General features: G+C 40.0%; 1 protein-coding gene across 2 annotated transcripts in view; it reads right to left on the bottom strand.

The window, feature by feature from the left end:
* Positions 1 to 23377, bottom strand: part of PEPD (peptidase D) — a 135158-nt gene that overhangs the window by 34185 nt on the left and 77596 nt on the right. For both annotated transcript variants that reach the window (XM_035337177.1, XM_035337176.1), the window contains 2 exons: positions 18071 to 18148; positions 1161 to 1309 (listed from right to left, as the gene is read on the bottom strand). In XM_035337177.1, the coding sequence (XP_035193068.1) occupies positions 1161 to 1309; positions 18071 to 18148 (227 nt within the window). The remainder of the gene's footprint in view (positions 1 to 1160; positions 1310 to 18070; positions 18149 to 23377) is intronic.

Genomic DNA, 23377 nt, shown 5'->3' on the forward strand with positions numbered 1-23377 from the left:
ATTGATAAGTTAACTGAGGAATTCTCCACAACATTCTGAGTACAAAATCATATTAACTCTTCAGTTCTGAAGATAGTCCACAATTTATTACTGCTAAATAGTGATAAATACTGCATGAGAGGTGACACTGAAATGTGAGCAAAAGATGAAGATGAATGGGAACAGGATTCTTCTGGGGAGAAACAGCAGATGATGGAATATGCACAGTGCTATTAAAATGGCAAAATATCTGGTCTCCATTTGCAGATAAGCTTCAAGTCTTATTGTTCCATTCCAAGCTACTCAAATGAACAGTGCTGCTGCCAGCTTGTAAAACAGGAAAATTACGTATGCTCTGACTGGCAATCCAGAAAGCCCATGCAGTCAGGGTCTGAAGACCGAAAGTTAATGTGGTTAATGTAACGGACAAGTGTGCTTTGTGCATTAAGTACATTTTCCTCAAAGCTGTTCCATTAGTAATACTGAGAAATGCTCAACTACCTTCACCAGTGAAATACTCAAGATCACAGAAGCTGCTGGCTCTAAAAGCATTTATTTGCTGCCCCAAAAGCAGAATTGGAAAAAAAATAAGATTTTTGTGAAGCCAGGCAGTTATTTCAACTATGAATATGTATACTTGAACAAGCTTGCCTGCAACTTAAAGGCATAAGTGAAATATCCAATAGCGAGTGCTTTCTAAAGCTTTTAAAGGCTAATTAAGTAAGTGTCCTTCCCAAAGGTACACACCCCATCCTCTCTTCATTGGAAGATTTCTATTGAGTTTGTGTGTAAAATACAGAAAATGCTTGAAACAAACTGAAGCATAACACATGTTCACTCAAACTCTTACTTCATTCTTTGGCATAAGCTTCCTGAAAAGATATCTGCCAGTGTAAACACCAGAGTAACAACTGTTACCACAGTATTTAAGGAATTAAAAAAAAGTGAAAGATTAAAATACCTTTTAAATACTATTAATAGTTGCTTATGCGTTATTTCTTTAAATATTACATGGAGAATGTTGGGTATCATTCACCTCCTAAGAGCTGTTTAAATACGGAAATTAGTTCTGTCATCTTGTTCCTTTCCAGCACTTTCTGATATCCAAACATAATTGTCTTGACAGCCTGAATGCTGCCATCAAGCTTGTCGATTCCTGCTGACATGTACTGATCTTTTACCTGGCTTGACTGCTTTCATTACAGCACGTGATGACTTCAGCACCGCTTCGTAGATAGCCCTCTGGTCAGGAGTGAACTTTCCGTTTGCAGGGAAGGTGCAGGTGATGTCAGAACCATAGCAGTAATACTCTCCTCCCATATCAAACAGGCTAAAAAGGAAACAAAGGAGAAAGAAATGAAAATTTTAATTCTGAGGAAACTGTAGAATAGAGGGTATTTCTCTTGATCTGCACTTAAAAATCACCCACATTTTGACAGCTGGCCACATAATCAACACTTCAATGCTGTTTTTAAGTAAAATGAGACAAAAGTCTCTTGCCTTCTCTCCTGGCAGAAAGGTATTTTCTATATTACACACAGCTTAAATAGACACCTTCACCAGCTGTTCTGGGCCTGGATGGAAACACTGCAAGAACACATGAAGGAAGATAAAAAGCACATGAGAAGTCTACTTCCAGGTCTTCAGTTTCAGTTCCTAAGACCTTTTCTCAGAAGAAACAACTTCTTTTTCTTTCCTGAGAAATGCCAGCACCACATAAAGGGTCTAACCTCAAACTGAGAAATGTTAATTAAATTATGGCCTTTTGTATGTAAGTGTGTCAAAACACATCTGATAGTTTAAATACAATGTCCCCAATAAAGGTTGACTGCCACCGCTCACAATATAAACTGTCCTTTACAACAACCGTGCCTAACAGGGCTTAAAGAAACAAGCATTATGGGAAGATCCAAGCAGAAAAAAAATCAGCAAACTTTTCTGCATCAGAGGTAGGAAAATATTATAAACTGCTTTCTTTTACGGGGAACAATGTTTTACCCTTTGAGAATCATATTTATGCTACACATGTATCCATGACTCCCCACTGATTGCTCAGCTGCCAGAAATCAATATACAAGAGCACAGCAAGAGGGTCTCTATGCCCTTGTGACAACCTGGTTAGACATTTGCACTACTATGCTTCTTGAACCTACCTGATAAGGCACTGCACTGGTTTCAGCAGGCTCAAAAATTAGCAAATAACCAAATAACCATTTGGACCAAACATTACTTAAGCAAATAACCCCCCAGCTCATCATATATTGATTACAAGAAGGCACATTTTACATATAAGACTTTGGTCTTGACACAGTATGCATGTGACCTCCTGATTTGTTAGGTAATGAATCACAGTTGGAATCTGCTAATTTATCTTCTTACAACCAGCTCAAACTGTGACTGTCATCATAAGAAGAAAAAAATATTTTTCCTTTGCTTCATTTGAAAACTTTGGGGTTTTCTTCCTCATGCTTCTGCTTCAAAGCAGGGTCACTCGGACACTATGAGCAGAAGGAAGGGCACTTTACTGGAGCACCCTCTCTGTTACTGAGTCCGAACCACAGTAGTAATGAGCAAAACTGTGTTGCATACCTCTGCTCCCAGCCAGCATACATCACAAAGTAAGGATAAGCTACCTCAGAAAGTGTTACAGCACTCAGCTGTAAATGTGCACCATTTCCAATGTAATGTAACTGCTATTGAAATTAATGGACAAAAACTAAACAAAGGCAATCATGGTAAAACTAAATAGTATTTTAGTAGCATTGAGACTCTTCTTGCTTTATTGCATACGCAGACACATTCATACTCCATATTTACTCAATACTGAATATTTACTCAAATTTTAAATTCCACACTGCAGTTTCCTCTGTGAATGAATCTTTGCACTTAGTGCAAGCCCTGCTGAAGTCATCCCCAGCCTCCCCACACTGGGCAAGGTTCACCTACAGAGTGACTTGCAGGACTGGAACTTCAGGGATCAAACCTATGTTTTACAGATGCAGAACTAGCTTTAAAACGAGGTTGAAAGCTACAGGAACAAACTCTAGGAGAATGCTACAAGGACAACTGCAAAGTTATGCATGTCCCCAAAAGGTAATGCAAATGCTCTATATATTCACTTAAATAGGAAATAAAGTATTTTGAAACAGAAAGTTGCTAATTGAAAAAAGATAGGCAGTAGACAGCAAATGTCAGACCCACAGGGTGAAAAAGCAGGATTTGACACCAACATAGCAACTGTAAACAAGCCTGGCCAAACCTCAAAATCAGAAGCCCCATCAACACTGTCTAAGTTTTGATTTTAAGGTTAGACTCGCTTCTAAAAATAACTAATGATACATACAGAAAATCTAAGGATACAGAAAACTACTTGCAGCAAGTAAGACTTAGGTAAGAAGCTGCTAGTTCTCTAACAGGCCAACCATATGCATTTTTTAGTACAGCTATGAATCTTTCAACCTATCCCAAATCACAAGTGAAGTTTCATGGTACTTGATGGGATTTACAGGAGCTTTGTGGCCTAACCCTGTCTCATTTACAAATTTAAGTGTCAATGCAGCATGGCCACAGTAAAGCTGTGACCAGCAACTTTTTAAAGCCCTGGTCCAGGTCTACTGGAAGTTACCGTGCCTTCTATATTTTACCTGGAGAATGGTTCATTTGAACTTACCATAAGCAACACACTTCAGCAATTTCTTTTGTACCATTATCAGTTTTCTCAAACCCATTCATCATTTGGTGGTTGTTAAATCGTTGTTAGAGTTACTGGAGCACTAAGTAATGGAAAAAAGCTATTACAAAGCTGATGGTACACCAAAATAAGGCTTGCAAGCCAGGAAACACCATTTGTTCAGGTTTCTTGGCTTCCAGACAAGACTAGAAATGATGGAAGATGATCTTTCAAATTCCACCACAGAGCAATAACACACCATCTAGTCTGTATGCTTCAGTGAAAAAGCATCCAAAACAAACTGTACATCTGGGAGATGTTTTGGCTCTTACTGGGAATTCTCTTCCATTTAACTTCAGTTGGGAACATATCCATTAGTTAAAATGTTTCCCAAGACATGGAAATAGCCCAAATATTGTAGCTATCCTGAGGAAATAATGGGAGCCTGAGAGGATCCCAGTTCCGTATCTTTGCTTGCCAGGCAAAATAAGTGGTGAAGCACATTTAAGTCTAATAAAATGCATGTGAGCTACTATCTTCTCCTGTAGACTAACTGAAAAAAAAGTTTCTACAAGCAGGTTACTTAAATTCTTGTTCCTTAGGTAAAATACACTCTTTTAATCTGGAATTAGAAGGTAACTGTTAGGTAGTAAAAGAGGCATTAATAATGCCTTTTAGTACGTTCTCAATTGTGCATTCAAAATTAACTGATGATGCAGTCTTATAAGGGTCACGTAAAGAAACAACTACTACATGTTATTTGGACTTCTATCAAATATAGCAGCTCTATAAACAAACTAACTGCACAAATGAAAATAGGCCTTATAAGCATCTTGATCTGCAGCTTACCTTTTAAGGACTGTTTAATGTCAGCTAACATATGCAATAATAGAACTAAGTATCTCCAAACACTATTATTTTATCTAAAAAGGAAATACAAATGTTAGATGTCTAGCAAACTATGTTATGTTGTCTATTATAAAATTTGTGAGTACAGTTTTCAGTAGAATGAAGACAAATTTCAGCCCAGAAAAACCCTTCTCCCTATTGCAGGAAGGGTGCAACTGTTAATTGCAGGTTCAAATGCATCCAGAGATGAAGAGCCTGAGGTTGTCAGGTTTCTGAGGAGCCTCAGATGGGAAGGTGGCCAGAGAAGGAGTATTGCTGGTCAGACAGAGGCTTGCCGCTATGTGTCAAAGTCTTCACTGATGCAGGCTGAACCTGATGAAGTCTTTTATTGCACAGCTGAATTTCTTTCAAAACCTTTACAGAGAAAAGCTAATCTTGATTTGCATCGCTTTGTTGGGAGCAAAGGCAATGAAAACTTACCTGGCTTCATTTCACGGTGAAAAGTGCAGCGTATATAAGAATATTAAACAGTCAGAAGACCTGAGCACACACTAAACGTTCCATGTTACCATTTCAATTTGTTGTCTAGAAGTAATAAGAAGCTATACTGTATGTAAGAGACACAACAAATAATATTATAAATTCCTCCTTTTAAACATGGGCAGAGATCTCCTAAGGGAGGCTTCAGTTCTCTCTCTCTCTCTCTCTCTATATATATATATATATTTGTAATCTTTCCTCCCAAACATATTGCAAAATACTTAGATAAAACTAAACAATGCGAAGTATTACAAAAATCAGATAACCTGTCACTTACTGTACTGACAGAATTACTTGCTTATGTATCATTGATACAATGTTAGCCAACAGGGTCAATAGAAGAGTTGCCTTCTTCGTCTGTTTTAGAATTAACTTTCAAAAATGACTAATTGCATCTCATTCCTCTCACAGGCAGAAAGCCTGACACCACAGCTTAAAATCATTTTGTACATAAACCAGTACGAAGTCAAGAAGAAGCAGTAACACGCATCCCATGCCACAACACTGTAACTTGACAAGCACTGAGGAGAGAAGCAGCAGCCGATCCTGCCTCCTCTGTAGGAGCATTTCAGCCTGGCCCAGGAAGTCCTGGGGCCACTACCAGTGGCTCCTCCTCGCCCCAGGGACCTGGGTTCTGCTCCTGGCTACCCAGGCTGCCAGAGTGGAGAAAATATTTCAAGGCTGCTTAAGTCCTGTTGATTTTTAAGGAGAATGCAGGCTTGTAAGTCACTGCCGTACTGTAAATGCTACATGACACTATGCACAACAGCTCTCCGCACGTTCCCCTTGAAGTCACTCTGAAACAACACAGATGAGCTTCACAGAACATTGGCACCACAAAATGCAAATTTATAGTTATGTTTTTGGCTTTAAAGCCCAGAAAAATAATAGGTGTTTTGATACTGCTTTCAGCTTTCCAAACCTCTGATTGTGAAGCATCACAAAACACTCTGTGTAACACTTTAGACTGGAAAACCGTGGTTCTTTTCTTTATAAAGTCACTGTATACATTTTTTTTCAAAGTAAAGCATCATCTTCTAAGTATGTTTTTAACTTTTATAGGCTTGCTGACATTTTTATTGTCAAATAATTTGAAACTGCCAGGCAATGAAGCAAATTATGGCCAATATCACAATGGGAAGGAATACTTTATTTGGGGTATCTGAGCCATGTGCACGAATCGCTAGTGATCCAACCACCAATCCAACCCAATGACAAGCTCTCGCAGGCATTTCTTGGGAAGCCTACGGCTACTTTGACCTAACCTGTGAAGCTGTCACCTTGTTGCTCTAGAGAGATGCTCTGCGTGCACAGTCAGAAGTGGATCTCCTCAGGGAGTTATAAAAATAATCTCCCTTGGTTAATGCCACAGAGCCACCACTGCCGTGAGACCTCCAGGGACTCCCCCAGTGCAGCAGTGTGCATGGAGCCCCCGCTGCCTGCTCCCAGATAAAACCTCCCCTTCCCCCAGGCGGGCTCCTGGACCAGTGATTAGATAGCTGATCCGACCGTGTCGTACTATGCCCTCCTCATCCCTCGGGTTAAAGGTGCATGGCTATGACTACTGATGTACTTTACTCAGCTACGTTTACTGTGGTTTTAGGGTTCTGAGCTATTATCAACCAAGACACTGATGAGCAGCCACGCAGATGAACTGGTGCCAGCCCTGTTCCAGGACAACAGGAACAAACGTACGCACAACCTTTTCCTCCTCTTACTGCAATAAGAGCAAGTTATCCCCAGCTGGAGATTTTATTCTGTATGAACTCATCACACTCTGCTCCGAGTTCGCAGAGAGCACGCTTTGTGCTTTATACTTCATACAGCAATTAAATCTTGAAGTAGTCACACACTAACAAAATCTGACTGTTTGGTTAAACACTTCAAGGCAATTTCAAGCTTGAGAGAAATAGGTATCAGTATTTCTATGAGATACATCTTTGGAAATGTGCCAGGTGATTTGGAAATAGGGTGGCTTAATAGCCAACCACAAGAATAAATTATAGTAAATGATAGCAGAAGTAAGAAAATAGAGAGTTTAAGTGACACACACTTTTTCATCCACTTGTATCATGACTAGCCAAGTATTACCAATTTAAAAAAACAACTCTGAGTAAGATAACATCACAAAACTCAGTACAGAGCTGGAACAGAAGAGAGTAAAGTCCTACCATGCTTGGGAAGCTTTTTTGGAAGAGGTGCTCTGCTCTGTCCAGATTCCATCTGACATGGTACAGAGAGAGCCTGTACTGGCTCTGTCCCAAAGCCAGGCTTGGCTTGCTGATAGTAAGGCCAGCATTTTGTTGGCAGCACCCCTGCAGCTTAGAGCAACCTTGGAAAAATGTTAGAGAATATTTTGTGTGTAGGAAATTGGGTTCTGGATAGTCACAAGAAAACATCAGCCTTTTTGTGCAAGTCTCATGTTGAAGAGAAGATCCTGGAGCCCACACAGGTAATGCAATTAGAGACACAAAATGCCAGTGCAACTATTCTTTGTTACGCACATTTTGCTGTGTTTTATGTATGGCTCATATCTTCACTTGTCCTCAACTGTCTGTCTGTTCATGTCCACCTTCTCCATGGGTTTCCCATGTTTGTTCCTTTTGTAGCACTGTCTCACTAAAGGCTTTCCCAGACTATTACAGCTAATGGGAGGCTTGTCTCAGCCTTCTCTCACAGAGATGACAAGGTATGTCATTAAGCTTTGCTCCAAAAAGGAGAGGCTAGAACAAAAAAGATCTGTCTTCACTGAATTTTGAAGGAGAGGAGACTGCTTGTCCATGATGCCAACTTCATGATCCTCAGTGGCTGTGGCAAGAACATACACAAGTTTGGGTTATCAAAAAGAACAAGAAAAAGAGCAATCAAACAAAAAACCTTCTATGGGTGTTCATGCCCTGACTAGGGCTTCCTCTCACTACAACAGACAGAAACGGCAGCTCACAGAAGCGGTGCAGCAGCTTGATGCAGAGATGTGCAGCTGCATGTGGGTGTGCCATGCTTATGCCCTGAGGTTGCTGGGGAAGGTGTGCCCTTCTGCTCTGCTGCTCCATCTGTATTGCAGAGAAAAAATGGTTTCCTAAACCAACAACATCATCACGTGGGAGCGTCATCTCTCTCAGTAATTTGAGCCAAGCAGAAGAATTTCAGATCCATTTATCTCAGAGGATATGAAGTCTAAATGTCACTGAATTCACTGAACGAGCTGGATGTAGGAGTTGGCTCAGTAATCACCCACATTTTAAGATTTTCTGTACTACTTATGATTCTTTTCACAAACAGGTTGAGAAGGAATTCCTTGCTTGCGTTATTTGTCTCTGGAAGAAACTGAAGACAACTCTTACGCTTCTGCACTAAATAAATCAATTTCCATGATCAAGGATCAGCCCTCTTTCACCCCCACTGAGTTTGCATCAATATTGCTTTAAAAATGTTTGCCAGAGCAAAGAGCCAAAAAAACCTTCTGATTACCTTGTTCATGGCTAAATTCACCTCTGAGAGCCATCTGCCAGTGTTTCTGGTAAGCAGAGGGATGTCCCCAGTATGGAAAGAAACATTAGATACAAAAAAGGGATCAAGAACCCAATGCTAGTATTGCCAGGTTAGGAGAAGGATGAGGCAGCACTTGAGGCTTTTTAAGATGCAGAAGGCACAGTGTCGGTACTGTCTGCTTCACACCTCTGCTAGACCCATGCCGGCAATATGCCAAAGATCCGGCAAACTGTCAGGTAAAGTTCTGACAACTGGATCGCCTTTTTGCTGAATGGATGATTTTTCCTGGTTTCATTATCGTAACTATTATCCATTTTTAATTGGCACATTTAGTAAGTGACAGTACTCTCCTTAGCAGAGAATTCTTTGCTGAAAAGTCAACCTAAAACAGAGATGGCTGCAAATGTGACACTTTGGCCAGCTGCCACGAGCTCCATACTGGGATCACAGTATCTGGCTGACTTGCTCAAACAAGGAGCAAGGATGTCAGAGCTGCAGGGAAGAGAAGGAAACGTGCAAGGAGAAACCTGTACTGGTAGCTGCACTCTTCCCAGTCACACTGAGAACAAACCTCATCAGCTCCTCACCAGCGTATGAGATACCAGCATAGGATAAAAACAAGGCAGCTGCTTTTTCAAGCTACCAAAATTCTGCAATTAACTCATGCAGTCAATCTCTAGATGTCTAGAAGTGGAAGGTACCTAGTAAAGCTGAACGGCAGAAGCTCGATGTTTCTGATTCAGGCCACCATTCTTAGGTGCTAACATTTGGACTTAGGAGCTTTAGCTTTCAGCAGCCATTTTTGGACACTCTGACCTGGGCAAACAACCACTGGAGATTACAAGAGTAGGTGAAGTGTCAGACCTCTACCCATTGATTTTCACTGTAAATACTACCAAGTTCTCTTATGTGTGCATGCTTACACACACACGGTCCTGCAAGCAAAAGGTTAAAGCTTCCAATTTTTTCCACAATGAAAACCGAGACAGTGGCCAATGGTACCGGTTCATGTAGGATTTTAATTTTTGTGAGGCTTTTTGTTTGTTTGTTTTTGTTTTGACTTCCATAGTTGTTCTTGGGATTTTCAAGCAACCTCTAAATTACCAGTTTTCAAAAGGAATCCATCAGACAGGGGGTTCAGAATACTGTACAGAAGGTGCCAACCAAAGGCAAAAGAAGAGTTCCTAGCCCTTTCATGGAGAGAAGGTCCAAATGTTCAAGCTAAGCGTGCAGTAATGAAGGCAGCAACTAGTTCTTCAGAAAAGGAAGCTGATGCCGCCCATCCCTAGGTGAGTCTGCTGTACTGTCAGTAAGAACATTTTTGTTCTATTCAGAAAAACAACAACAAAACAAAAACACTACTCTTCCTAGCAGCACCTCAAGCTGAAAGCACAGTATGGTAATACAATTGAAATTAGAAATATTCTCGCTTTGAAGACCTAAATTGGCTCAGCCTAGAAGTGGAGCAGTATTATACCAGAAAGATTCCTTGTAAGGCCCTGGCTCAGAGTCATGCCAAGGGGCTCCCTGACCAGACACAAGGGAAGAGACCCACCGCTGCCTGGAATGCAGGGCCTGGGAATTACACCTGGTTCGTGGGGGATACCCCAAGGCTGTGCTGGAGATTAACGGCACCTTCACTTGGAGCCATATAGTAGTTTAAGATTCCCTCTACAATTGTACTGTGACCTATAGGATTGAGTTCCCCACACCAAGAACAATATGAAAGACTTTGCTACTGAAATCTATCCAAAATAAGCAACATCTACAGGAGTATTTTTTAAATACTTTATGTATAACTGTGTTAACAAAGACCACCACCAAAGATGGATTAAACTAAACGGCATTTGTGAATGATTAATATTAAATCAACAGCTATTAAAAAAATACTAAACTGTACCCCACTTGTTTTATTTAAGCAACCCTAGCCAAATCAGTCCAGCAGCAGCCAAAGCAACTTCATGCCCTCAGGTTTCTTGAGACTCTGCTGAGAAAGTTAATCTAAAAATATGAAAGATGAATCTCATTTGCAGGTGATAATTAAAAATATATCATATGCACTACAACGTATGAAGACCATCAAATTAAGAAGCAGGCCATAACACATATTTGAAGGAAAGCTAAAATTTGTTATAGCAAACATGTTATTACTTAGTGATCTCTGCTTTGGCTAAAAGGCTTATACATCTCTAACAGCAGGCAACCTCATAGCCCTGAATTATCCAGACCACACAATCAATTAGAGGAATACCATTGCCAATTCTAGCCACTATACTTTTCTATATTTAATCAAATCAATTTTTGTAGATTAGCATAAAATTAATATAGTCTATAGGCACAACAGGAAGAAAAATACCTACACTTGATGAAAATAGTAAATGCTATTCAAACCGGAGGAATCAAGCCAAAGGAATTATTTCAGAAATGGATAGCCAGTTGATTTTGCAATCAGCCAGTAAGTAGTAGCAATGTACTTTGTATTATTATTAGAAACAAAACCATAACTAAGAACAAGTTGTTTCAAAACTGCAGACTGAAAGGTTAAAGCTAACCATAATTTTTGCATATTATTATAGTACCAAACTTCAAAATGCATAAAAAATGTACAAGGGCAAATGAAAATACTAGCCTCACCCACATAAAATAGATGAGCATTTACATCTGACACATTAATATCCTGGGATCTTAAAAGCAGTGCTTTCAAGAAGTAATAAATACAGTATTTTGTTCCGTAGGATAAATTGTTTTAATAGCAGACAATGAAGGACTTGGGGGGTGGAAAAGGGAGGACTTCTGTTATCTGATGCAAAAAGATTGGTCAGTTCCTGCTTTTTAATGCAACATTGCCCCCACCTGGACAAATGCAGTTTGGTTTATAGGCTGGCATTAATACCATATAACTTTGTAAAACAGTGTAAATTCCACTTGGAAAAGAGTCACAACAAACTTCTCTGTGTACAGTATACATTTTTTCTTTTTTTTTTTTTTTAAGCTAACCTGTCTTTTAATTGAGTAGTTGCACACAGCTTATATAGAAAACGTCAACTCTTTTGATTCTAGAAACCTCTATACTATGCTTTCAGATCAAAAAGAGGTAAAATTAGAAAAAGTAACATATTTTAGTAAATAGAAGACCTTACCTTTATGAATAAACATGGACAACTGTATTTGACCAGCTCTTGTAACAAGCAACTTTCTTTTGCCATGTTCTTTGTACACCTCAGAGTCATCGACAACTCCAGAATATCTAAAAATGCTCCTTCGTATCTTTAGAGTAATTAAATGATAAACACCCCTGAAAACTTAGTATCTTCCCTGTTTCACCCAGAAAAATCTGTCTTTACTTTTATATATACGCAGTCAAGCAAAGCTCCCTATGATTAAAAAAGCTTCTGAAATGACAAGAGGAGGAGCACTAGAAGTTAAAACAGGATCTTCTGAGAGCACCAGAAATTATAATATTAAGATATTTATAAAAAGGCACATAGAAGCATCAAATAGAAGGAAGTAAACTCAAATTCAGTGCAACGTAAGTGGAATGCACATTACCACGCAAACGCAATGCTCCTGGATGGTGCCGAGCCTTTGCTCTGGTAAGTATTCAATATCAAAAATTGCCAGCACCAAACCATGGGTCAATACTTAATTCCTTCCAGAGAGCATTTATTTTAGTGCCCCCTGGTGTCAGTATTATCCCAAGCATTATTAAACTGGCATTAGAATACTATGGAAAGAAGGAAGTATTCCTCAGAGTTAAATTATTCCAATAAAATCTTTTTGCAATGCTAGACTGCCTTCCCTGTGCCCAACTCCACTATTTGACTAAGCAAGTAACAATACCTGTCAATACAGCCAAGACACGTTTGAAACGTTTCACATAGATGCATTAGGCTACGATTGCACTTCTGTAACAGAATGTAAAACAGGATTTGTGGCACTAATAAAACTTTTCTAGTGCTTAAATTCTGGTGCCCAAATGCAATAGAACTATTTGCAAGTAAAACTTGTTTTCCTGACATCACTGGTGGGTCACCAAAATAGCCACGAACCTTTGTACCAGGAAACATCCTGCTCCACCAAAGACACCTTATTCTTTCCAATGCTTTCATTACAATCATAGAGCTTAAATCTGAGAGTGTTGAAAAAAAACAGTCAAATAAATTGAAAAACATCATCTGATGATCCAACCTGCTTCTGCTGTAACTTTTCAAGTTAGTTTTAGTTTATAAACAAATAGGCCCACGGTGAATACAAGGTTAATGGTATCTGTTTCTCAGGTCTGCTGTACTTCATGGGCAGTAGATGCTGCCCTCCCATTATATATGATTTCACCCAAGCCCTCTTAATACATTAAACACCAGGACTCCCTGCAGGGAGGACTCCAGTACCCCCTGGGCAAGCCCTGTTGCTGCAGCTGGGCCCGAGGCCCGCTGGGGACCCACAGCCATGGCACCCATCCACAGGGTGCATGGAGCTGACACAGCTCGGGGCCCGCATGGACACGACTGTGCCAGGCAGCAGGGAGAACTTCCTTAATATCCTGACTTGGGAGGGTTATCTCAAAGTGTTACACATGCCAAGTGCTTCAGAATATACAATTATATTCAGCATTTTGCAAAGAATGGATCAACTAACCAACAAAAAATGTCATCAAGTGCTAAAAGGTCAGTAAACTTGCCAATGAAAGTTGGTTTCATAAATGTTGAATTTTTCCTGAGACAAATTTGTCAGAAGACAAAGACCTGCAACTCAGGACACGTGCAGAAAACCATCTCAGGTAATAGCTGTATCAATTTCAGTGACATCTGGGGTCAGGCTTATTTTCTCACATTTCTGTTATTTAAGCGAGAGCTTCATCATGAAGGATCAATCTTTATTTTAAGATTGTAGAAGCATTTTGTATTTGTCAAACGTTGCAGGAGCCCTGCTGATCAATCGCAATAAAACAATCAACTCCTGACGTGCCTTCAGCACCATGGCAATGCCAGGAATCAACAAAGGCAGGTGGCACAAACCACGAGGCAGCAAAGAGAATAAAATCAACTGTAATTTTCCTGAATGCCTTCTCAAAATCAAAACATAATGTACACATTTGTTTGGCACCTCTGAGGGTTCCTACAACAAAGCACCGAACCACAAAGGTGAGGACAGATGTTTGTCTGGCCCCACACTTCCCAGGCTGCACCCCACCTGTACTGATGGCCGGTTTTCTCCTTTCCCCAAAGCTATGGTGTGGCTCCACACGGCAGCACTGGTAGGGCAGCAGGAAGGACCCAATGGGCTTTGTTTCCTTCTTCTTTAAGGAAGCAGATTTTTAGAAGATGCTGATTTCTTGAGACCGAAGCTTTTCACAGACACTCTGTGGCTTCAACTGAATTTTTCATGAAAGATACTTCCCAGGGTCAAGTCCTAACTTCCAGCTGATCTCTGAGATCAATCTGAGGAGAGCTGAGACCAGAGACTTCCGTATCCCGTGATGGCTCTCCAACCACTGAACCAATCTCTTCCCCTAGTCTGAACAAACACAGAATAGCTGCAAAAGGAGAGCTTGGGAGAAACGGGCCCAGTAAGCAGGAGTAATACCAGGGACACTGCTTGACAGACAGGACCCTAGGTGCTTATTTGCGCAGGATTTGTGCATGGCTGAGAGTCAAATCTTCCTGCTAAACTTTAAAAGACCTTTTGTTATCCAAACTGGGTTGGTAGGGGCAGTGGGGCTCCAAAAATCACTGGAAAATGGCTTGTGGTTACTTCCCGACTCTGACCCTGATGGAGGCTTCTCGTGAACAGGTCAGGAGATTGTAAGCTAGAACTGCTTATGGCTCCACTTTCCAAATTACAAAACATAGCCACAGCCTCACCACAGAAACAGCAGGTGTCTTAGCACGCAATGAATAATGCAACACCTTGAGATAATGTAGTAAACCTCAGTCTTGGGCTTGGTTTCTATCCCAGCTGTCACAGGTTTAAGATGACAGAAGACAATCAGTATTTGTATCTTAGCCTGGCCATACGACAGCACTGCAGACACCTGTAATAGTGATTTTTAACCTTTTGAGAGCAGCAGAGTTTATTTAAATGTAATACCAAGTGAACAGGCAGAGTGCACAGCACTGTGATTCACAAAGGTGCTCAGCCTAGCAATTTATCTGCATGACCTCTCTGACCATGAGGATAATAGATGCTTGCTTAGGAAAAGTGTTTGTTTTAGATCATGTTGACCATGCTCATTTACAAGTCCACTACATAGATGATATATGACATGAATTATTTATGTAAAACACTGACTTGCCATAATTGCAATATTTACATTTAGTATTAGCTCAGTGCTTTGCACATGTCTATTGAATATTGAAACCTCAAAATACTGATTTCTATGTCAATTGTAATTCTTCGTGTTAGCTATTAGTTATTCATTTTTAATATTTAATAGACTGAAAATGACAGCCCTGCTTAGGAAGACAGTCCATATTAAAAAGAAGTGCTAGAAATTCTCTTTACAGTCCCTGTCTTGTACTGAGGTCTTCTAGCACAGAAGCCGGTCCTATAAAAATGTGGATTATTATGCAATATTGGTGATTTACTTCTATACCAGTTTCTTACAGAGACAATAAACCCATTTCATGTAGATTAATTATCAAAAATGAAAGTCATAAAATCAGTGTTCTAGATGTGACATTTTTTAAATGAGAGGCCTGAGTAACAGTCTAAAAATATTTTTTTAAAAATTGCAATACCCCAAGTATTTACCTATTTACCCCTAAGTATTTACCTATGATCTCTTGTTGATATCAGCAAATCCTTGTAACTAATATTCTTCAAAGAGCCAACAAAGCATGCAGTCGAGTGTTTGAAAGAAGCAAAACATTAGTCTTAAAAATTTATTTTTTTCTAATACACAGGTGCTTTTTGATGTATTTACTGACAGCTATGTAGCACATAAGAAACCCAAGCTGCTCATTTCTGCAAAACTCTTAAATGTTTTTCATATCAACTAAATCATTTCAAGAAAAAGATTTGAAATTCTACTGAATAATTTAATAAAAATCACATCGAGTACCCAATCTTCTGATTCTATTATTCCATTATTCTATGGAGTTGTTACATTAGATTTATACCCAAATTACTGGCAGAAGCAGAAATAACCCTTTAAACACTTCTTTTTCACAAAAAGTGAAGTTGCTTTTCCTTATTTTCAGGGAAGAGACTAAAACTATCCAACAGAGGGCTCCCAGTAGCTGTTCAAAAGCTTAATTGAGAGTAAAACACATGAACTCTTAACATATACATGCAAATCAGCATGCTGTCATTTTAACAACCTATTCTGTATGCACTATAGGCACACCTACACTGAAATTATAAATTTGTAAAAGCACACAGTAAAATCACCCAGGAATTTCCTTGTGATAATTTATATTCTACTGAAGTTAAGTTAGCACAGCTTCTTTAAACTGCAGAAAATGAGTATATTATTAAATAGTCTTCTTACAAATGCAATTATTATTATTATTATTCATTTATTTTTTTTTTTTACAAATTCTTTACATGCACTTGAGAAAAATGCAAATAAAATTGTGCGTGGAGCACAGTTTGGCTGCCACCTGCCTATCAGACAGGGCAAGAGGCAGGGGCAGAGACTGCAGCCTGGGCAGGCGCTTGTGGACTCAGAGAAAGGGCTCCTGCAAGGGGCTGGTGGGAAGGGAACAAAAACTTACTCAAGATGCTTCCTAAGAGCTGGATCCCAAACTGCTTGGGAAATCAGCAGCTGTTCAGACAGAGCTAGACCAAGGCATGGTTAACACAGCACAGTGCTGGAGACCGGCCAGTGAGCAGGAGGCTTATCTTGCACCCCAGTGAGCACAACCAGGCTAACCTTGTCATCCTGTTCTTCCACTAGAAAAGAGAGGGTTTGATCAAGCTGATCTGAGCACCTATTTGCTAAGAGCCAATCTACACCTGACAAACTTGATCTAATCAAGACATGAAACTGGACCATTTCAGGAAGAGGGTATTTCAAACTGGGTTAATCCTTGCTTTCTTTGTTGAGATGGCTATGATGTGGAGTTGCTGCCTGCAAGCGCTTCTATTTAAATACTTCAGCCTTGAGTTCTCCCAGCAATATTATCCGCCCTCACTGTTTAAATGCCTTAGTTTTAAGTACAGGACATCTTAATACACTGTGCTGTATCTTCTCTCAGTAACATCAGCTGTGATTTCCTGTAGGCTACACGCTGTCTTTTTTTGCAAATGTAATCAAATGCCAATCAATACAGAACCATGTTGGTGTGCCCTACCTGTTCAAAAGAAACCTCATAGGATATTACCTATCCAAACACAATGTGATTGATAAGTCAAAGCTATTATACTGCAATAAATTAACATTAGTATTTGATTTGTTTAGTAAACTATTCACCACAGATGAATGTAATACATAAACTATTTTACAAGAAGCTTTTAAAGATTTTTTTTACAGTATTAAGAAGAATTTACATATCTGTAATTAAATGCACTCTGCAGTCTCTGTAGATGTACGAGCTTTTTAAAAAAACTTTCTGAGAACCTTGAGAACCAATTTGTTTCCTGCAACAGCTTCTGAGCCTATGATAATACTCATTTGCTTTCCTCCACATCTTTATATCCAACTGTGAAAATACATACCTGCAGTCTCTTTGCACATGCTACAAAAGTAATCTAATACATATCCTCCACTAAATATCTGTGATTAACTCCTCCAGAACTAGTTTTGTCCTTTTACAAATGCAGACTTTTTGATCAAAGTCCACGGAGGTGAAGTACAAAAGCTATATTCTGCTATGCTACACACCACACAATTAGGTCTGTCTTGAAATTTATAGTAACGTCTTTGGTGATTTTATTCACACTGCTTTTATCTGCAGCGATACTACAAAGCATGTGGAATGTAACACAAGTGGAGAGAGATGTGTGGCATTTGCAGTTATATTCTTGCAATGCTAAATTCTAAGGATTTTAAAAAATATATGTGTTTTTTTTTGGCACAACACAGGACCTAACCTGAACTGAGCTGAGTTTGATCACCTCTCATGTTCAGAAAGTCCACTTTCAGGCTAGGGTGTCTGGGTGCATGAAGGTGCTTAGAATCTATCATCTGTATTACAATTTTGTGCCATTTTTCTTAAAAGCAGTGAACACCCTCTCAACCCCCAACCATCAGAGCTGAGGTTTGGATCTGAATTTCAAAAGCAAAATTAGATTCCAACTTCTGCAACTGGCCTTATTTAAAATACAGCCACTTCTTAAACTATATTCTAAGGTGCCTTTGGAACAGAACAGTTTGAAAACAATAACCCATTCCCCTTCAACTGAAGATAAAGGTATACAGGACCTTTGGAAGAAACCAGAATAGCCTAGCATGCAAAATTACATGCTGTTTTAAAGATTAGACCTTTTCTCCTTATGCATCATTTTTAGTCATCATTTTACTAATTCCATGAGTACATATATTGAAACAAACTCAGCAGTGTAACAAAAACATCAGACAAGCTCTAATCCTTTACTTACCACAAGTCTCCATCTTCAATAGTCTTATCATTTGGGGCTCCAGCATGCCCATAGTGTAGAACGGATGAGTTCTCCCCACTGATAGGTAAAAACAGAATTCAGCATAATTAATGCAAGAAGAAACATTAGAACACACAACGTGAGAAGGAAGATTGTAAATGTGACATTGTAAACACGTAAACATCAGTGCCTTTGTATATTAAGAATGAAATTTTGCAGTCTGTGAATACTGCCATAGAATCTGCCAAGTCATGGGCTGAGATAACATATTCTGCATCTCACTCAGCTGAAATAGGTACAGAATAGGCAGTTTGCTATTCTGGCTGCAAGATGTGACCTTTCCACAGAAGGAACTCGGCACAGTTCATATAAATACTTCCCACATCCATGAAAGTGTCAAGGAAGCAATTATGTAAGTGTAATTTTTCAACCTGTACCCATTTATTTCATTCTGGATTTTTTTAAATTATTGATACATTTCCCTATTTAAGGTTAAATATTCTGAGGCATAAAAGACAAGTTTCCTCTGGAGAAAAATCTTAAGTGTTTGAAATGCTTTACAAGTTATTGGGGCTGGAAAAAATCAGCTGTCCAAGTAAAGAGTTCCAGTTCACCTCTGGCATGGCTATGCGTGATCTCTGCTGGAATGAATTCACTGCACACTGCTAGGGGAACATTTGTGATATGTAATGTCAGCAGTAATATCTGGCACAAAACCCATCAATCTATTTTCATCTTATTAAAATCACCTTATAAAGAAAAGATTTTTATTCCTGAAAACCCTTTAGACTAAACTGCTGATTCACAGGAATAAAACATCTCCAGAGAAGGATGGACCTTTGTTCTGCACTTCTAAGTCTCCGTGATCCATTCAGTGACCTGTATTTGGTCTTGGCATCGCTCTCTTGTCTACTGTTATTCCTCCAAGTCTAGCAAATGTCAGTTAAAAGACCGTTAAAGATCTCAAGCTCTACCTATTTTCCTTTTACGATTCTCCTCAGACAGATGTTCTCTCTCTTCAAAAAGCTAGAAAAATTATATCATATCCAAAAATACATGTGCTGGAACAGGATTGGTGTGGCATCACTCTGACCCCTCAAGATGACTTGCCAGTCTATCTCACTCTGTCAAAGCCGTATTGGTCATCCTGCTCAAATTTAATTCTTTCAGTTATGATGGTAGAATAGCCTCCTATCTTAGGTGGAAGGAATCAGAGGCTCAATTTCAGTGAATCTTTTGTTGTACCTGACATCAATGTGCCATCTGACATACATCTCATTTTAGACTTCTGATACATGCAATTACAAAAACAGTAAATATGCACTTCAAGATACATTCACAGTACTTGTGATCATTTAGATATATAACTGACCATTAATTCATTCAAATATAACAATTCAATAAGCAAGGATTATGAAGGAGAAAGCAGATGTCTTCTTAAATTTCCAAAGGCTCTCAATCCAAAGGGCTGGATCATGTCAATAATTTCAAAAGTAGTAACATTTTATCTCTATTTTTTAGCAAGTAGGAAATCAGTACATACTCAGGCAGTGAGGGACAACATTTCAGAATCGTAGGAATGATTTTCTGACAGGAAGTGTATTTCTTATACAACATCAAAGGGAAAAATTAAAGTTGCTAAATCAAGAGTTTAAAAAAACACACAGAATTAAGGCTGTAACAGATTTGCTTTGTAATGCTAGTCCAATGGCGTAAGCACATTTTTACAACTGGCTAGTAGCTGGCTGCTTTTTGCTTCCTGGCTGCCTGAGCTGAGAATCTACTCTGTCATGCAGATAACTAAAAACAGCCCCATAAAACCTGCATACAAGATAAAGACACAAGTGAGCCTCCTTCTGAGATTTCCTGTCTCCTGGGCATTTGTGGAATAGTTCCTTTTGGCCACAATTGCAGCTTTCCATGCCAGGACACTTTCAAACTTAGTTTGCTCTGTATATAAAAGAATTTTAACTGGACAATAGAGTGAAATCCACAGAAAGGCCTTCTGCATCAGGCTACATGTATGGCAAGAACTGGGTTTCCAGCCTTAGCCTTCTGCTTCCACAGGCAGCTGACAGCAGCACAGACAGCTCCTGCCTCTGCTTTAGTCCATCAGCACTGACAAGAGGATGCAGCATCATGTGCTGCCCGAGGATCTGCTTCCCAGGTAGAGAGCTATGATTTGGGGGGAGGCAGGGAGGGAGCACTTGGAAGCAACTGGAATGATCTTGGTGCTATGTGTGACACTGTGAATCCACATGCTTAGTTTTTAAGGAAAAACACAAAAACAAAACATTCCCCTAAGTGGCATTCACACACATGCTCCACAGCAGTTTGTCAGGATTTTAGCTAGATATACTATTCCTTATCTCCTTCTAAAAAAAGGGATAAAGGAATAGAAGCAGATAGCATATGCATGCATCTATGATCAACTTAAAAAAAATTATCATGAGGCTTAAGGGCATGACTTCATGCTAACATATTTGCAGATAACTTGTTTGCTTATCATCATATGCTGGCACTCTCAGTGTTATATATCATACCAGCTGCATAAACAAGTCATATATTCAAATATGAGCACTGCACAAATGTTTTCAACAATAGGCATTCCAAATACAAAGATGAGGGATTTCCTTTGCACAGTTTAACGTAAAGGTTTTAGTTTACAAAATATTTCTGTAAGGTTCGGCACCAACTGTTACAGAAAATGCATGAAAATCTGTTTTTCTCTGCCGTTACTTAAGCATTAAGCAGCACAATCTTTCTTGGCATTGGAAACTCCCTATCTTTCATGCAAATCTTGGCTCTGTAGCATAAATGGGATTGTACCACAGAGAGAAGCAGCTGGTGTGGAAGACCAGATACCCACACCATATGCATTTCACTGTTTTTGTCTGAGGCAATCGGGGTGAGAGATCTGTTTACTTCAGGCTGGCTCTAGGCAGGCCGCACGGACTGAATGCCCGTTAGCAACTGAGGCACAACAGAGCTGCTCCCAGAAGCTCCCCCAGTTGTTTGTCACCCAAAAGAAACCCACAGCGTGCATTCCAGGACTGGTCCCTGGCTCAAACTGAAGCCCCGCAGGAGGGCAGGGGGGAGCTCTCACCTCAGAAAGGCAGCGTTGGCCTGGGTTACAGCACCTGTGTGGACGCCTCCGGCCTGCTGCTGCCGGGAGGTGCACGTCAGACCTCCCTCACGGGAAGCACCTTTACCTCCACCTCAGGATGGAGGCAGGGAAGATGCTTTAGGAGCAAGGCCACAGAAACTTCACTGCAGTGATGTGTACCCACAAGGTAAATGTTGCAGCTAACCAGGAATTGCTTGTAATGATAGTTTGACTTTCAAGGTGGCTTCAGAACAACTAAAACAAACTCCCCCGGCACTGGCAAAACCAACAAGCCTTCCTGTAAATGCTATTTCTTTTCTTTCCAAGGAGTAACAGTTGAAAGGCCTCGCGTCAGAGTGCCAAAGCTGGGGTTTCAAATGAGGTGCTGTGGGGAGGTGCTGACCACTGGGAGCTCCACTGCCTTCCTGGAAGCCAGCAAACCTCTGAAAACCACCACACATGGGGATGTCAATGCCTGCCTGCAGACAGCCCAATTGAAAAATACAAGAGTTATCTACGTATCTATTTTTATTCCTTTAATAATTTGCCTCTAACTGGTGCCAGACATGTTTGTTGCAGAAAGAATTACGTGAAGCAGCAGAAAAGCTGCAAATTAACACCACTGAGAATGCAAACAGGAGGAAGAGATTCAGGAAAAAACAGGCCCCAAAATACATTTTAAATCAGAAAGCTCTGAAAATGAAGGAGCAGAAGAAAGAAAGAAGAAAAATGTCAGCAATATTTTAAGAACAGCATTAAAACGAGTACCAAACGTAAGAAAAAGTGCAGCTATTAGCTCTACATTAAGATCTAAAGAAAAAACAATAGACCATGAACTAAACAAACAAACTGTTTCCATCAGGCTTTAAATAATAGTCAATCTAGTAGGAAGCATTAACAGCCTTCTCTCCACTTTTTCATCTAAGAGATTAAATTTTTAAAAGTTGGATTGAAAAAGAAGGAAAAACAGATTCAGTAAGTACCCTAACCTTATCCAAAAAGCTTTATTTATGATGATCCTCAGACAGAGAAACATGTTTTGTTGGACTGCATTATTTGTAATCACTGGTATCACCTGGTGACAGCTGTAATCTGCCTAGAGACATATAGCTAGAAGATCTGAACCTACACCTAAGATGGCGCAACACCAGATAGCAGCTGACCACAGCCTCTGTGGTGGTTGCAGAGATACTGGTGCCTTGTCACCAGTGGGTGCCATCCACTGCAGGGTCACAGGATGCACTGCGCATGTAACTTAACCTTTCTTTTCCTCTCTAAAAATGGCTACTTGGTACACTAAGGCACTGCAATGGAAAGTTCATTAGCATTTATACACTACTCTGAAGTCAACGATTTGGAAATTAGTGTTAAATATATCCGATTACATTTATCGGTACTACTATTCGTATTTAATTGCACTTATGCAACATCTGTTTGCACTTCAAACTCTTGACAATGTTAGAAAGCATTGCTAACTAACTACAGGACTAGCCCAGCTAAGTGATGACCAGTAATAAAACTAACACGTGTGTTACTATCCTCAACTGATTGGAGAGTGAATATATAGAAGTGAATACATAAAGCACACTTTGTCACACCAAATATTCAGTAACTGTCTCCTGAAGAGTGCAAACACTGGACCAAGACAGCAATAAATGCATGCACTCACAGCGTATCAAGTGATTTCTACCTGAAATACAGTATTGATTACTCTTGTTTTCTGGGTTAGTGAGCATATTGCTTAAAACCTGCATAGCAAACATATTTTAATTAAAACCATGATTCACTTCTATGGAAGTAAATCATGAGCTACAGGCTGGGAGATGAGTGGTTGGAGAGCTGCCAGGCGGAGAAGGACCTGGGAGTGATAGTGGACAGTCGGCTGAATATGAGCCAGCAGTGTGCTCAGGTGGCGAAGAAGGCCAATGGCATCCTGGCTTGTATCAGAAATAGTGTGACCAGCAGGGCTAGGGAGGTGATCGTCCCCCTGTACTCGGCTCTGGTGAGGCCGCACCTCGAGTACTGTGTTCAGTTTTGGGCCCCTCGCTACAAGAAGGACATCGAGGTGCTTGAGCGGGTCCAAAGAAGGGCGACGAAGCTGGTGAGGGGCCTGGAGAACAAGTCCTACGAGGAGCGGCTGAAGGAGCTGGGCTTATTCAGCCTGGAGAAGAGGAGGCTCAGGGGCGACCTTATCGCTCTCT

Source organism: Oxyura jamaicensis, chromosome 11, assembly GCF_011077185.1.
Source record: "Oxyura jamaicensis isolate SHBP4307 breed ruddy duck chromosome 11, BPBGC_Ojam_1.0, whole genome shotgun sequence".
NCBI lineage: Eukaryota > Metazoa > Chordata > Aves > Anseriformes > Anatidae > Oxyura > Oxyura jamaicensis.